This window comes from Acanthisitta chloris, unplaced genomic scaffold (genome assembly GCF_000695815.1).
Source record: "Acanthisitta chloris isolate BGI_N310 unplaced genomic scaffold, ASM69581v1 scaffold8781, whole genome shotgun sequence".
Taxonomy (NCBI): domain Eukaryota; kingdom Metazoa; phylum Chordata; class Aves; order Passeriformes; family Acanthisittidae; genus Acanthisitta; species Acanthisitta chloris.
The window spans coordinates 12,778-25,356 of record NW_008654316.1 but is presented as its reverse complement, the minus strand read 5'-3'; the positions used below and the strand labels follow the sequence as shown (position 1 = coordinate 25,356).

The 12,579-nt window shown below is 45.8% G+C and overlaps 1 protein-coding gene across 1 annotated transcript; it reads right to left on the bottom strand.

Annotated features, from left to right (window-relative positions):
- Positions 1-1,400: 1,400 nt before the first annotated feature.
- LOC103810541 (serum albumin-like) lies at positions 1,401-11,031 on the bottom strand. Its single transcript, XM_009083445.1, has 14 exons — positions 10,947-11,031; positions 10,047-10,107; positions 9,149-9,281; positions 8,058-8,272; positions 7,067-7,199; positions 6,798-6,895; positions 5,952-6,081; positions 5,087-5,301; positions 4,861-4,993; positions 4,031-4,128; positions 3,765-3,903; positions 2,934-3,157; positions 2,355-2,487; positions 1,401-1,451 (listed from the first exon to the last, which is right to left on the bottom strand). Exons 1-14 carry the CDS (start codon positions 11,029-11,031, stop codon positions 1,401-1,403), a joined length of 1,848 nt encoding a protein of 615 aa, XP_009081693.1.
- Between the last annotated feature and the right edge of the window lie 1,548 nt (positions 11,032-12,579).

The window sequence follows — 12,579 nt, the reverse complement described above, 5'->3', positions numbered from 1 at the left end:
GTTGGTTCTTGCTGCAGGGAATGACTCTCACATTGTTTGGATGGTGAATGACTTATGGGAATGTCCTGTTTCTGTTCCCTTAAACTAAGGGAAGAGGAGCTTAACTGTGGCTTCCAAATGATTCCTCCTCAAATTCTCACAGCTTTGAATCCTGAATGAAGTGTTTGGGAATGCTTTGGGGTCACATCAGCTCTGCTAAACCAACACAACTGCGACTTTGAGTGGCTGAATGTTCAAACCTTTCAGTTGTAACAGGATTGATCCTGTTCAGCTTTCAGCCCAATCTCTCTGGCTGTTTCATCCTGAGTGTACTTCCATGGCCTGGAGAATGTTGCCAGTTTGGGAAGTATAGGCACAAAGAGCCTCAAGGCCAAGAAACCTACCCCTGTGAAATGCCTTGTTACACAGGGGCTCTGCCAGGGTCCCTGTTCAGGTGTGCAACACTTGGGGGTTGTGTCAATGGCCAGTAATGAAATATGGACTAGAAAACCACATTGCCCATGGGCACAGAACCAGGGAATGTCTCTCAGGAGCTTCCTGCAGTGAAGGGCAGGATTTATGGATGGGCTTTCCAGGACACAACTTTCAAGTCACAAGTGTTGCTAAAACCAAGACATGAGAAGAGTCTAAAGGCAGAGCTGTGTGCAGTTCTCTTTGGACATGGCTGACGTGAAAAGTCTTGTTTTCCTCTCATAGGAGCTCCTTGCTAGTCATCTCATTTAGATGAACAGCACCTTTGAACCTGCCCTTATTATGTAGTTATAGTGGCTGAAGTAAAGCTTAAGATGGATCTGTAATTGAATCAGAGTGTTAAAGTCTAGCTACATTCTTTCATACAGACAGACTTTCCAAGAGCAAGAAACAGGGGGGAAAAAAATCTAGAATCTGGAATCGCTGCCATTCCATGGTGCTTCAAGCAACCATTTGGTGTCAGGGGCACTGCAGAGCTTTGCCTCAGGGAAGTCACCAGCAGACAAGGACAGATGCGGTTTTATAGAGCTTTTATTTATTCTTCAATTTTTTTGTGTGTGTTAAAGTAATGGAATTGAAAAGTTTCTGGAAAAGCACATGGTCTGACAAAACACAGAAGGTTTGTGACACATTCAGTACCAAAGGAAAAAGGGTAAGGGGTCGGAGAAGTTACAGAGTCTTTTTCTTCATGTTTTTCCACTGGCAACCTGGATTGGAGGGACAAAAAGAGCATTTTGTGAATGTCCTGGTAGTGCCTCAACTTCTCATGTGCTGTGCAACGGCAGGTGGTGAGGCACTGGTTAGAGAGAGCAGAGGTGGTGGTTACAGGGAAACTGGATGCTTTGGGGGGATAGAGGAGTTAAGTGGGTGGAAGGGTGAGCAAGGAGGAGCAAAGATGTATGTCCATTATTGCTGTTACCTACCTCAGTTTAAGCACCAATTCCTAATGTGGCTCTGCTCTGGACTATTAGGTTTGCACCCTAGGAAAAGGGATACAGACAGTTGTGAGAGAGAATCCAAGGAGCAAAGTAGGTGTTGCTGGAGCAAGAACTGTTATAACTTACACTTTGTGTCTGTGTAATGTTCAAAGGATCATTCTAATGTACTTCCTGACCCTAGAATCCATGTGCTCCTGGTGTTGGGCATCTTTCAATTTTGCAAAAGTACAAACTAAACCCTTGGAGTGGATTAGAGACAAAATAATTCTTTCCTAAGTCTTCCTGATATATTTACCTATGCAATACTTGGGATAGAAATAAAAGGATTCGATAGCAGTTTCAGATATTGGTGGTACAGTTCCATGCCCTACATGATAATGAGGTTGCTAGGGGAAACTGTCATTCATACTTCCTGGGAATGCAGTATGGCTCCAGACAAGCTTTTCCTGTGGCATAATCAGCTGGACTCCCCCTGCCAATACATCTGCATTTGCTAGGCAGCTCTGCTAATTGATCCAGAGGGACTTTATACAGGCAATCCCAGAGTTCTGTAAGCATTTGTAGCACAAAAGGAAGTTTGCTAGAGATAGAGTTTGAATTCTTACACATTGGTATTTTCCAGCTGTGGCTTGTAGATCTTCAACTCTACTGGACAGGGCCCTGAGGAACCTTATCTAATCTAGGATTAGCTGTGTTTTGAGCAGGTGACTGGACTAGATTACCTGCAGACAACCTTTCCACATGAAGTAGTTCAGTGACTATAATCTGTGCAGCCAAGATGTGTGTTATGCTCTGCACACTGCAAGGGCACAGGGACAAGTGACCATATAGCAGTTTGCAGAACCACTTTCCTAGAGCAAAGTTCCCAGTCTCCTGTATATGTTTTTAGGGTGTTTTCAGTGTGTTTGTGGTGGTTTTCTTAAACAACAAGGAGATAAGAAGTACCTCTTCTCCCAAGCATGTATCAATATCTGACTCCTTGCAGCACTTGTCCATCATGGCAGTGAAACCCCCAGCAACTGTCTTGATCTGTTCTTCTGTCATCTGGGGCTTGCGCTTGATGAGGTTGACGAGCAATCTGGAGACAAAGGCACAGGACACAGCTGATCTGCCTGTTGCTGTTGGGTTCCCTGGTTTAAAAAACACCCTCCTATCCAGGTCCAGGTCACTTATGAGGGGTTGTGTTCGTTGGTGACTCCAGATTCCCACCCTAACACAACTCTCTGTTTGCTTTTTGTTATCCCAGTTAAAGGTGGGGAAAATCTTAGGAAAATGATCTGCATGTTGTCTTAATTAAGTACATCTTAGGACTTGCCTTGGCAATGGTCCTGCATGAAACTGCCCAGTTAAGGCACTGATTTTTTACGGAAGCAAATACCCTATTTTGCCTCTTCCACACAACATGATGTTATACACTGACCAGGTCAGTGCAAACATGCAGTTCCATCTGGTTTTCTCTCCATGCTAGTGGAGCCTTCTAGCCTGTGCTAGAACTTTTCCTAGGAGGTATTTCTGGGAGCTTACTTGAGCTGCCCTTCTTCCCTCTCAGCTGGAGGAGCAGTGCACAGCTTGTCATCGAAGTTGAACATCTGAGGGTCAAATGGTGGAGGCACATATTTGGGATCCACGCCCATGGTGGTGAAGCATGGTCTGCGGTCGGAGTAGGGTTCGCTGCAGCAGTGTGAGACCTGGTCGTTGACAGGGGTGCTCTCCTGCTTCTTGCACATGTCATCAATCACAATGTTCAGCTGCAAACAGAAGGACAGAGATGAGTTAAACCCTCCCTCAAACCAGAAGAAATAGGGGATGTTTGTGTCACAATAGCATAGTTGGAAGTGGAAGCTGCTGGACCTAACACCTCCTGGGAAATGGCATGGGTGTAAAATTTAACTTAAGCAGGTATTCTTGGAGTTGAGTGTTTGTCCTTCTGCTAACAGTCTGGACATTGGGCTGCAATCAGTAATTCTGGGCTTTTTAAGAGACTATTTAGCTGTCAGACTCCATCATGGAGCTCTGAGCACCTAGTGGCTGGTGGGAGGTGTCCCTGCCCATGACAGGGGTTTGTAACTGGATGGGCCCAGGTCACTCATTCAGTGGTTCTATGATTCCAGGAACTGAATTTTGCTTCCTGAGGGAGAGCAAAGCTCAGTCCAAGTTTTCACAAGCTACCACCAGGCAGCTATGTAGGCTCTCACACCCATTAGCAATGAGCAGATTGGAATTCTGTAGGTAGGTGCTTAGCTTAGTGTCACTGAAAAACCACTGTGAGTTTGCTATCTCACCAGAATGCAGGTGAGATTTTGAGGAGAGAAGGAATGCCCAAGAGGAGCAGAGAGGCTAAATCCATGGACTCACGAATAGCTCAGAACAAGCCATGCGTTTCTTCTCGGGAAGGCTGCAGCACTTGGCCCCAACAGCTGTCATCTTCTTCCCAACCTGCAGCAAGGTGTCAGTGGACACCTGGGGCATTTTCTTAGTGTAGCGGATCAGGATCCTGCCAGAGGCAACCAAAGAGGCTGTTAGTGGAGCATTCCTTGGTTGTGAGCAGAGCCAGCCCACTGGAGGCACAACAGAAGTGCAGAGCTGTTTGCACCTCGGAACATCCCCGAGAGCGTGCTCACCCCTTGAGGAAGTCTTCCTTGCCATGGGTGTTGAAAAGCTCACAGTTGGTGTTCACAACATCCTGAGCCTCCTTGACCTGTTTCTCCAGTTCCTCTTGCTGCAAACAAGCACAAATTGATTAATAACCTTAGAGCAGGACATGCTGGTAAGAAGTCCTACAAATGTAACTTTTGACCTACCCTAAACCTTATTAGCTATGAGATATTCACTTGCAAGGTCTATCCCTTCCATACAGCCTGTAGGGCACAGGCAGGACTTGATTCTCTTGTGGGTCTTATGTTCTGACAGAAATTCCACTGAAAAGGCAGCAAGACTTTTGAAATGTAACTTGCATTAATTACCCATTGCACTTACTTTATAGACAATGGGTTGGTTGTTTAAACATTTTTCAAGTATAGGATTATCGTCCCTGAGGGGAACATCCTTTTTCTGTCCCTTGGCTTAAGTTTAGGTTTCTCTCTGTGAGCTGGTCATGCCTGTTCCCATCACAATCCACGAGCATACTCAGTACAGACAGTGGAGCCCACGGAGTAATTCAGCTATTGATTGTCATCTCCAGGACAAGTAGAATCACTTTTGAGAGACAAAGGCAACAGGCAGTTGAGTGAGACTAGCTTTAAATGTTGTAAGGTGACCACTGAAGTTACTGTGTGAGCTGAGAAGAACCCTGTATGCTTGCCATGGGCCCTGGAATGCTCCATCTCCCACCAGAACACTAACTTCCCCTGGGATTAGTTTCTCCAAAAGCTTTCTATCTGCTTTTCTAATGGTTTCATGACAGGGTCCAACCAAGCCTTGCAGTTATCTGCACAGAAAGCTTTGCACCTACAGCGTTTCCGTAGCACTCAGCAGGGTTGTCTGTCTTGCAGCACCTGTCCAGGAGTGCTTCATAGCCCTTAGTGATCCTCATGATGAGCTGGGTGGAGAACTCGGGGTGTCTCCGTGAGTACTCATACACAAACCTGAAAGGCACACACAGAGATGGATCAGAGCCCCCAAACCACACAAGGACAGCTCCCCAGGGGAGATGCAGTCGGGTGGACAACACTACTCACTCTGACAGGAACGCGTCATGGCCTGCCTCGTAGCTCTTGCACACTTCCTTATCCTGAACGTATTTCTCCACCAGTGAGGGCAGGTTGTCAGGTTTGTCATCAAAATCTGCTTCAATGATGCACTTGGTCTGTTCCAGAACTGGCTTCTCGCAGCAGGACTTGATTTTGCTTGAGAAAACATCTTGCTTAGCGCACAAACTGTGCAAGAGCTCCGACTGAAATGAAAACACAGAATCAGACAAGCTGTGAGATAGTGCTTCAGAGGCAGTTTAAGTAATCTCCTCTGTTTCAGACTCTTCCCTTTCCATTCAGCCCTTTCCCAAAGAAATGCTGCCTCCATATGGACAAAAGTAATCAGAGGGATGAGTAGTATGTGCTCAGCACGACCTTCACAGGCACAGGGTGAATGCAGTTCCCTCCCTGATCTTAAAAACTCAGACACAAACTCTGGAAGGCCAAAGCAAGTGACTGAGTGCTCTGTGAGAAGGACACCTCAGGGATCTCGACAGTGCTGTCGAGATGCACAGCTCTGGCAGGGGACAAAGCATGACAAAACAAGGACAGGAAAGAAACTTTTGGGCCTTTTGCCTCTGCTTTCTTTTGCTTCATTTCTGAGTGACTTGAAGTGAGTAAACACCATCAAACCATCTCCCTGATAAATGTTTTGATTGCAGCCAAACACACGTGCAACAGCCACAGTCACAGTCAGCTGAGCTGACCAGGAGCTCTCAGTGCCTGAGGAACCTTCCAGCAGTGTAGGGTGCCAGTTCAAGTTCCCTGGGCTGTGAATGAGCAGCTGCACAAATCATTCTCTCTCTAAACCTTTTCCAAGGATGTTTAGATTTTTTTGAAACAGTGAGCTTACCCAGTCATCCACACACTCTACCATGTCCCCTTCACAGCACTCCTTGTACACATCCTTAGTGTCATGGACCATTTTGACAACTTCTGCAAACGGAGCCTTGGGGTATTTCTGGCTCATGCGAGCGAGTTTCCTGGGCACAGGAGGAGACAAATACACTTGTTTTTAAGCCTTGTAGGGAGCAGAAACCTTGCAAGTCACTAACACTGGATCTGATCAGCATGGCTTCAAGGGAATATTCACTTTTTGCATATGAATTCTGGTGGCTAAAAAAAGGGCATTGACATCAGCACCAGTAAAGCCAGAAAGAAACAAGTTTGTGGTGCTTGTGTCTAATCTGTTTGTGTAAGAATCCCACCCTAGAGTCTTGAGAGACTGGAAAGCACTTAAAACTACCTGGCACAGATGGATATAGCCCTAATCAGACCTGTAAATCAAAGCTGACTATATCCATAAGATAATCCCAGTCAGTGTTGGTGTGTCAGGCTGGCCACACATGGAAAGCAGTTCTGTGTCCACTTGCTAACTGTAAAAGTCTTCCTTAACCTTAAAACCAAATCTTTTAACAGCTGAGATTCTGACAAATTTAACTTGTTGATTGCTTGAAGGTTCAAACTAGCAACTCTGCTTTGCTGATTAGTGATGTGCCCATCACTTAAAGCTGTAGGCATTGGAACAGGGCACAGCTCTGGCAAAAAATGTGGGTTAAACACCCTGGAATCTCTGGTTCTGCATCTCCTGGATCAGCTCCAGGGATGGTTTCATTGCTCTGCAACTCTCACAGCTGAGCTTTTTTCCCCACTGCTCCCTCAGTGCCTACTTGTGGTACAAGAAATGGTTGGCACTTACATGGCCTGGAAGGTTCTCTCCCCATACTTTTCAAGGATCCGACATCCATGCTGCTGCTTCTTATTGATCATCTTGGCTCTCTCCTTGATGGTAGCTGCCTGTGGTGACAGGATGCACATTGTCACACCAAACTGATTACACCCAACAGACATGGTCAATCCTGACCTGTCCCTGCAAGTCCTTCACACCAAGATTTGCATGAACAGGGAAACTAGCTGTTTCTCACTCAGCTCCTTAGTGTTCCACCCACAGTGGCAAATTTGCTGTACCTTTTCATCCAAGCAGGCACCAACGTCACTCTCTGAGCAGCAGCTCTGAAGAGCATGTTCATACTCAATAGCCAGACCCAGGATTGCTGGGGCATGCAGGAAGGGGTTTCTCCTGGCAACTGTATAGACAAAGCTGGAAGGAAAAGAAAAACATGAGTTCCACATTCCAGTGACGACAGCAAATGGCCTTAAATCTCCTGCAGCTTCTTTAACTTTCCTTTTCTAGTTTAGAAAGGTAATGATGCCTGCTGATGGGAAATGCTCTGCCACCCCCACTGTTACCCAGGCAGGACTCCTTGCCAGCGAGGGAAGGGTTGTCAGCCACCCAGTTTGGTGCACACCTGCTTCTTAAAATGTACTGCCTGACTCTGATTTTCAGTGTAAGAAATTAATCTCTGGCCCTTTCACTAAGATTTTATTGCCAGTTTTTATTTTTTTACTGTTATTTTTCTTCATTCCTGCCAATTACAATGGGAGAGTGGGAACTAGAAAAAGTAAGTTATCAAACCAATACTAGGAAGGATGTAGTGGGAGCAAGTAAATTATTACATCAGTACTGGCAACACTGTGGTTCTTCAGGGGTTTTGGGAACACAAAGTCATCCAGGATGCATAAACTATGATCCCTTAACACCCATTTTGAATGGAAAAACCTGATCTAGCATGGGATGAAAACGTGGTCAGAGTTCTGCATATATATGGACTGAGCAAGTGGTTTATGTGTAACACCCATTTTGAATGGAAAAACCTGATCTAGCATGGGATGAAAACGTGGTCAGAGTTCTGCATATATATGGACTGGTTTATGCATGCAGGGATGAGGTTGGATACTTGCAACTGTTTCTAATGCCATAGAATCATTCAGGTTGGAAAAGACCTCCAGGATCATCAAATCCAACCTCTGAACTATGTCCACACACTCTGTGGAGATGGAAGATCCCTTTTCTGCATGACTAAACACTCGAGCAGCCCCAGAGAGCCGTGGTGCTTACTGTCCCAGGAGGGCCACCCTGTTGTCCTTGTACTCGTTGCAGATCACATCAGCAGCTGGTCTCTGGTAGGGCTCAATGAAGTCTGGCTGGTGCACCTTGAAGGACAGGAAGCACTGGTTCCTCTCGGGATCACTCTTGGCACAGCAGTCAGCCATGTCGCCGTACGAGTCGCGCAGCTTCTCCACTTGGCAGATTTCATCCAGGAAAATAGCAGGCTGGGAGGGAGGTGCCAAGGGCATAGTTAGTGCTCAGACAGGGAGATGTGTTGGCTATTGCTCTGCAAACCTACGCTGAAGAGTAAATACATTTTCCCTGGATAAGATTTAAACCATAAAGCAAAAGAATCCACTGCTTTTCACACAGTTCCATGAATTTTTATGTGGTCTGATAGCAAAACTGTTCTGATCCTGCATGGAAAGAAAATTGATTGCAATTCAAAATACTCTGGGCAAGACAGTTTTTTACTGTCTTTTTGCTTTTACTCATACCCTGACTAAACTGAATTTTCAGGTGAACTGAAGCAGGATTTGATGTTCTACTTGATAAGCAGCTTGGGAAAGCTTTAGGGAGAGCTCATGTAGTCAGGTTAGAGCTCACAAGAGCACAAAGCCTGAGCTTTCTGAGGGGCTGAACATCCAGGGACCCTAAACATCTGCAAACTTCTTTTGTGACCTGGTGTTAGAGGAGTTCTTTTAAACCTTCTCAAGCTAAGTGCCTTAAATCAGCACAGATACCTTATCCAGTCACTCTAGTGTGCAAATGCACACACTTTGGTCACTTTAATGCCCAGAATGAGGCCTGTGCTTTATAGCTGAGGTTTTGTACTAAATGTCAGCATTTGTTTCCAGGCAATGCTAAACCTGATGTACCAAAGTGTGCTGCTTGGCCTCCAATAAATGGATCGTTTAGGCGCCGCTGAAAGGCAGAGTTTGAGAACCTGATAAAACAAGCTGTTTAAGCACTAAAATCTGAGCATTAGCCAGTGACAACAGGCCCCCTGAAAGGTTCAGGTATAAACCCTCAAACCAGGGTGATCCTGGCAGCTGCCACGGAGTGAGGAGGAGCAGAGTGTCGAAGGCTTCGCTGCCTACCAGTGATTTTGCGCACTCGGGAGCATCCTCGTTGGCTGCACACTTCTGGGCCAGGTCAACCACGTCCTTCACCAGCTTAGACAGAGCATCGTAGGAGCACTTCTGCAGGTACTGGGCAAATGTGATCATGGTGCTGAAACACAGAGCACAGGTTGGAATATGAGAAGGGGAAACAGAACAGGCAATAATTTCAAAGGCACTTTGGAACCAAACCTGGTTTTGTTCAAATGACATGCACATAGGCTAACCAGAGTACTGGATCTCACATCCTTCTTCTTCTCACCTCCTTCCTGAGCATTTTCTAACCTTACTCCCAGGAACTGAGGTCTTGAATAACAGATTAGAAACAAACCAGAAAAGGCTGTGATTGGAGTGTTCTGCCACTTTCACCACCATATGCCTAAAGGCTACAAACTGAGCTGGATTTGGCTGTTGTAGCAGCCACGACCTTCAGGCAGCCTTCTCTTAGCAGTTGTCTTTCTCTCTGCCTTTCCCAAAACCAGATTTAAAAGAAAAGCATGGAATTGTCTCACAAAACCTGTTGCAGGTTTGGTTTTTGAGGTTTGTGGTTTGTTTGGATGTTTTTGGCAATGTCTCAATTCAGCATAATTTATCTCCATCCTAAGGTTATCAAACCTCTATTCCTCATGCCTATTTTATCTCCACAGAATGAATAGAGGCTTTTTTTAACCAGGTTTGCAGGGAGTTCTTTTCCCAGAAAGCAAGAAAGTCATTGTGACTTTGGCAGGTCTTAAAATACCTGTGGGCTCTGCATAGTGACAGAAGAGGCGAACTCAGTGCCGCGGTTCAGTGAGACACACCCACAGTGTCCTGCCCTCCTTTTGTCCAATATCACGACAAGAAACAATCAGGAAATGTCAGGTGAATGTTCACTTACACTGCCTTGAAGGTCTCTTCCTTGAGGTCATTGTAGCGACGAGCGATCTCACTCTTATGGTCTGGGGAGGCAAACAGAGAGAGCAGCGATGCTCCCTGTGACATGGAGCCCTGCAACACACCCTGGGCACCTCAGCCCAAACTTCAGCAGTCACCCAAATCTCATACTTCAGAGTATGAGAACTTGAGCCCTGCAACACACCCTGGGCACCTCAGCCCAAACTTCAGCAGTCACCCAACTCTCATACTTCAGAGTGTGAGAACTTGGACCCTTGATGTCTCAGATGGCCTTTCTTGTCCATTTGTCTGCAGGTACCCAACTCTTACACACACTCATCTCACTAAAGGAACCCAAACGTGATTTTTTAGGATTCTAATTCTCTGTAAGCACCAAATTAATTCAGATATTCAAATGATTGTTGTAACTTATTATTAAGGGTTAGCAAACATGTCCTTTGCATCACCAGCATGAGCATACTCTACAAACGAAGCAATGCAGCTGCAGTTTGGCTAGAGCAAGTATTAGTACGACTTTCTCTCTGGGAACACTAAGTATTAATTTGTCCAAAGACAGAACAGTGCATCCACTTCCTCCACACCAGAAAGGAATGGATTCTGAGTCACAGGCCCCTGCTCTTGCACTGCAGAGATGTTGCAAAGGGATGGCACCACACCTGGTTGCCCAGATAAGTCGTCCTGAGTGTCTTCCCCATCTCCAGTTGAGCTGTCCTGAGTGCCCTCCCCATCTCCTCACTGCTCCTTCCTTTACTTTCTTTTCAAGTCACTCATATTTTTCTCTCCTCTATGGATCAGGCTCACAAGAACTATTTGCCAAACGGCATTAAAGGCATCAAATTGATAGAGCAAAGACTTCCAGGACAACTGATCAGTCCTTTCTTACCTGCATCTCGTGCAACTCTTTGCAGGTTCCTGGACGTAGCAGAACTGAGGAGGAGAATGAGCGAAACGAACGTTAGCCACTTCATGGCTGCAGGTTATGATGTGAGCAAAACTGCTCAGAAGTGCTAGGAAGATGGAAGGGAGAGATTGGCTTATATACCCTTTGGTGGCTGTGCCTGTGAAACATTAACCCCAGAGCTGGCATCTGTACATTTCCACTTGGCCTGAAGAAGATTACAACACTTGTGCTGCCCTTGCCAAAAAATGGATGTGATATTAGTTATTTATCGTGTGCTGTCACTCTGGGCCTTTTTGTCCTGAGAAGGTCAAACCTTCCAGCACCCAAAAAGATAAAGTTTTGCGTAAATTTCCTTATCAAATGGCAAACAAGGAGTTCAAGGCATCACACAAAGAAGTCATCAGGGCTGGTCCTAGAGCCTTTTTTCTCTTTTTGCTTGTATTTGTTCAAAAGCACAGCAGGTTGGTATTGTACAGTAACAGTTCACCCAGGCAGGGCTCAGCCACTGGGAATGAGAGAGTTTTGATTTTCAATCACCTTATGAGGCTGAGGTGGCTCCTCTAGACATCTGGGGCTGGTCTGAGGCTTAATTAAGCATCGCTCCCCTGTCTGAAACATCTCCTATTGATTAGGCAGAAACTTAGGAGATCAGACACAGGAACAACTGTGCAGCTTGCACAGAGCCTCAGGACATGGAATAACCCTGAAATGATTTCTCTAGAACACTCAGCGAGAGGCTTCAAACAAACCCAACAAGGGTGAGGCTGGATCCTTACTGAGGGCAAAGTGCTGCAGCTCCACAGGGGGAAATACTGGGATTGATGGTAATGAGTTTCTCTCTCCAGTGTCTGGATGTCAACCCGTTCAGCTGGAGGCTGTGCTCTGCCTTGCAACTCAGCTTCCCCCAGTGAGAACCCACCTGGTACAGCTCAGTGTCAGGTCTTCAAACGCCTCCTTAGTCGTTAAGGTTCCCTTTGCCACTCTGTTTGAATTCCTCACATGGGCAGTTTTGCCATAACTCTCTGTTATTCCTAGTGAGAGTAATGAGAACAATTCAATTACCAGTTTTCTGGAAATTTGACCAACTAAATCAGTAAAACACCCTTTTCACGTTGTTTCTGAACACAGGTTTTTACACACACCCTAAACAGATGAGGTGACATGCCTCAGCACTAAATATTTGCAGGCAACTTCCATTCAGGAAAATGCCAAGGCAATGCATCCTGTGTTCCAGAGAGGCCAATCTGCTCCCCAGGAATAGCCACGTAAAACTGAGAGGATTTCACAGAATAGTTAGACACAGTGAAATTTCTACTGGCTGCTGCTGTTGCAAAAAGTTTTCCAGCTTTCCCGAGTCCTGATATTTTCGTAGGCAAAGAACAGCATTCCTGTTAGGAAGGAACAGGGTTCTGTTCTGGGATTCAGAGGATAACTCTTACATGAAGGCTGGTGGGGAAGAGCCAGGTGGGCAGAGAAGCAGTGTCAGAAATATCAGCATGTTGGAAATTGGGATTATTTTCAGGTGGTTGTAGCAAAATCCCAATTTTCTGGAGACTGATGGGAATTATGATGAGCAATCTGGACCTTTCAGGCCTGTGCTGCTTTAGCCCAACAA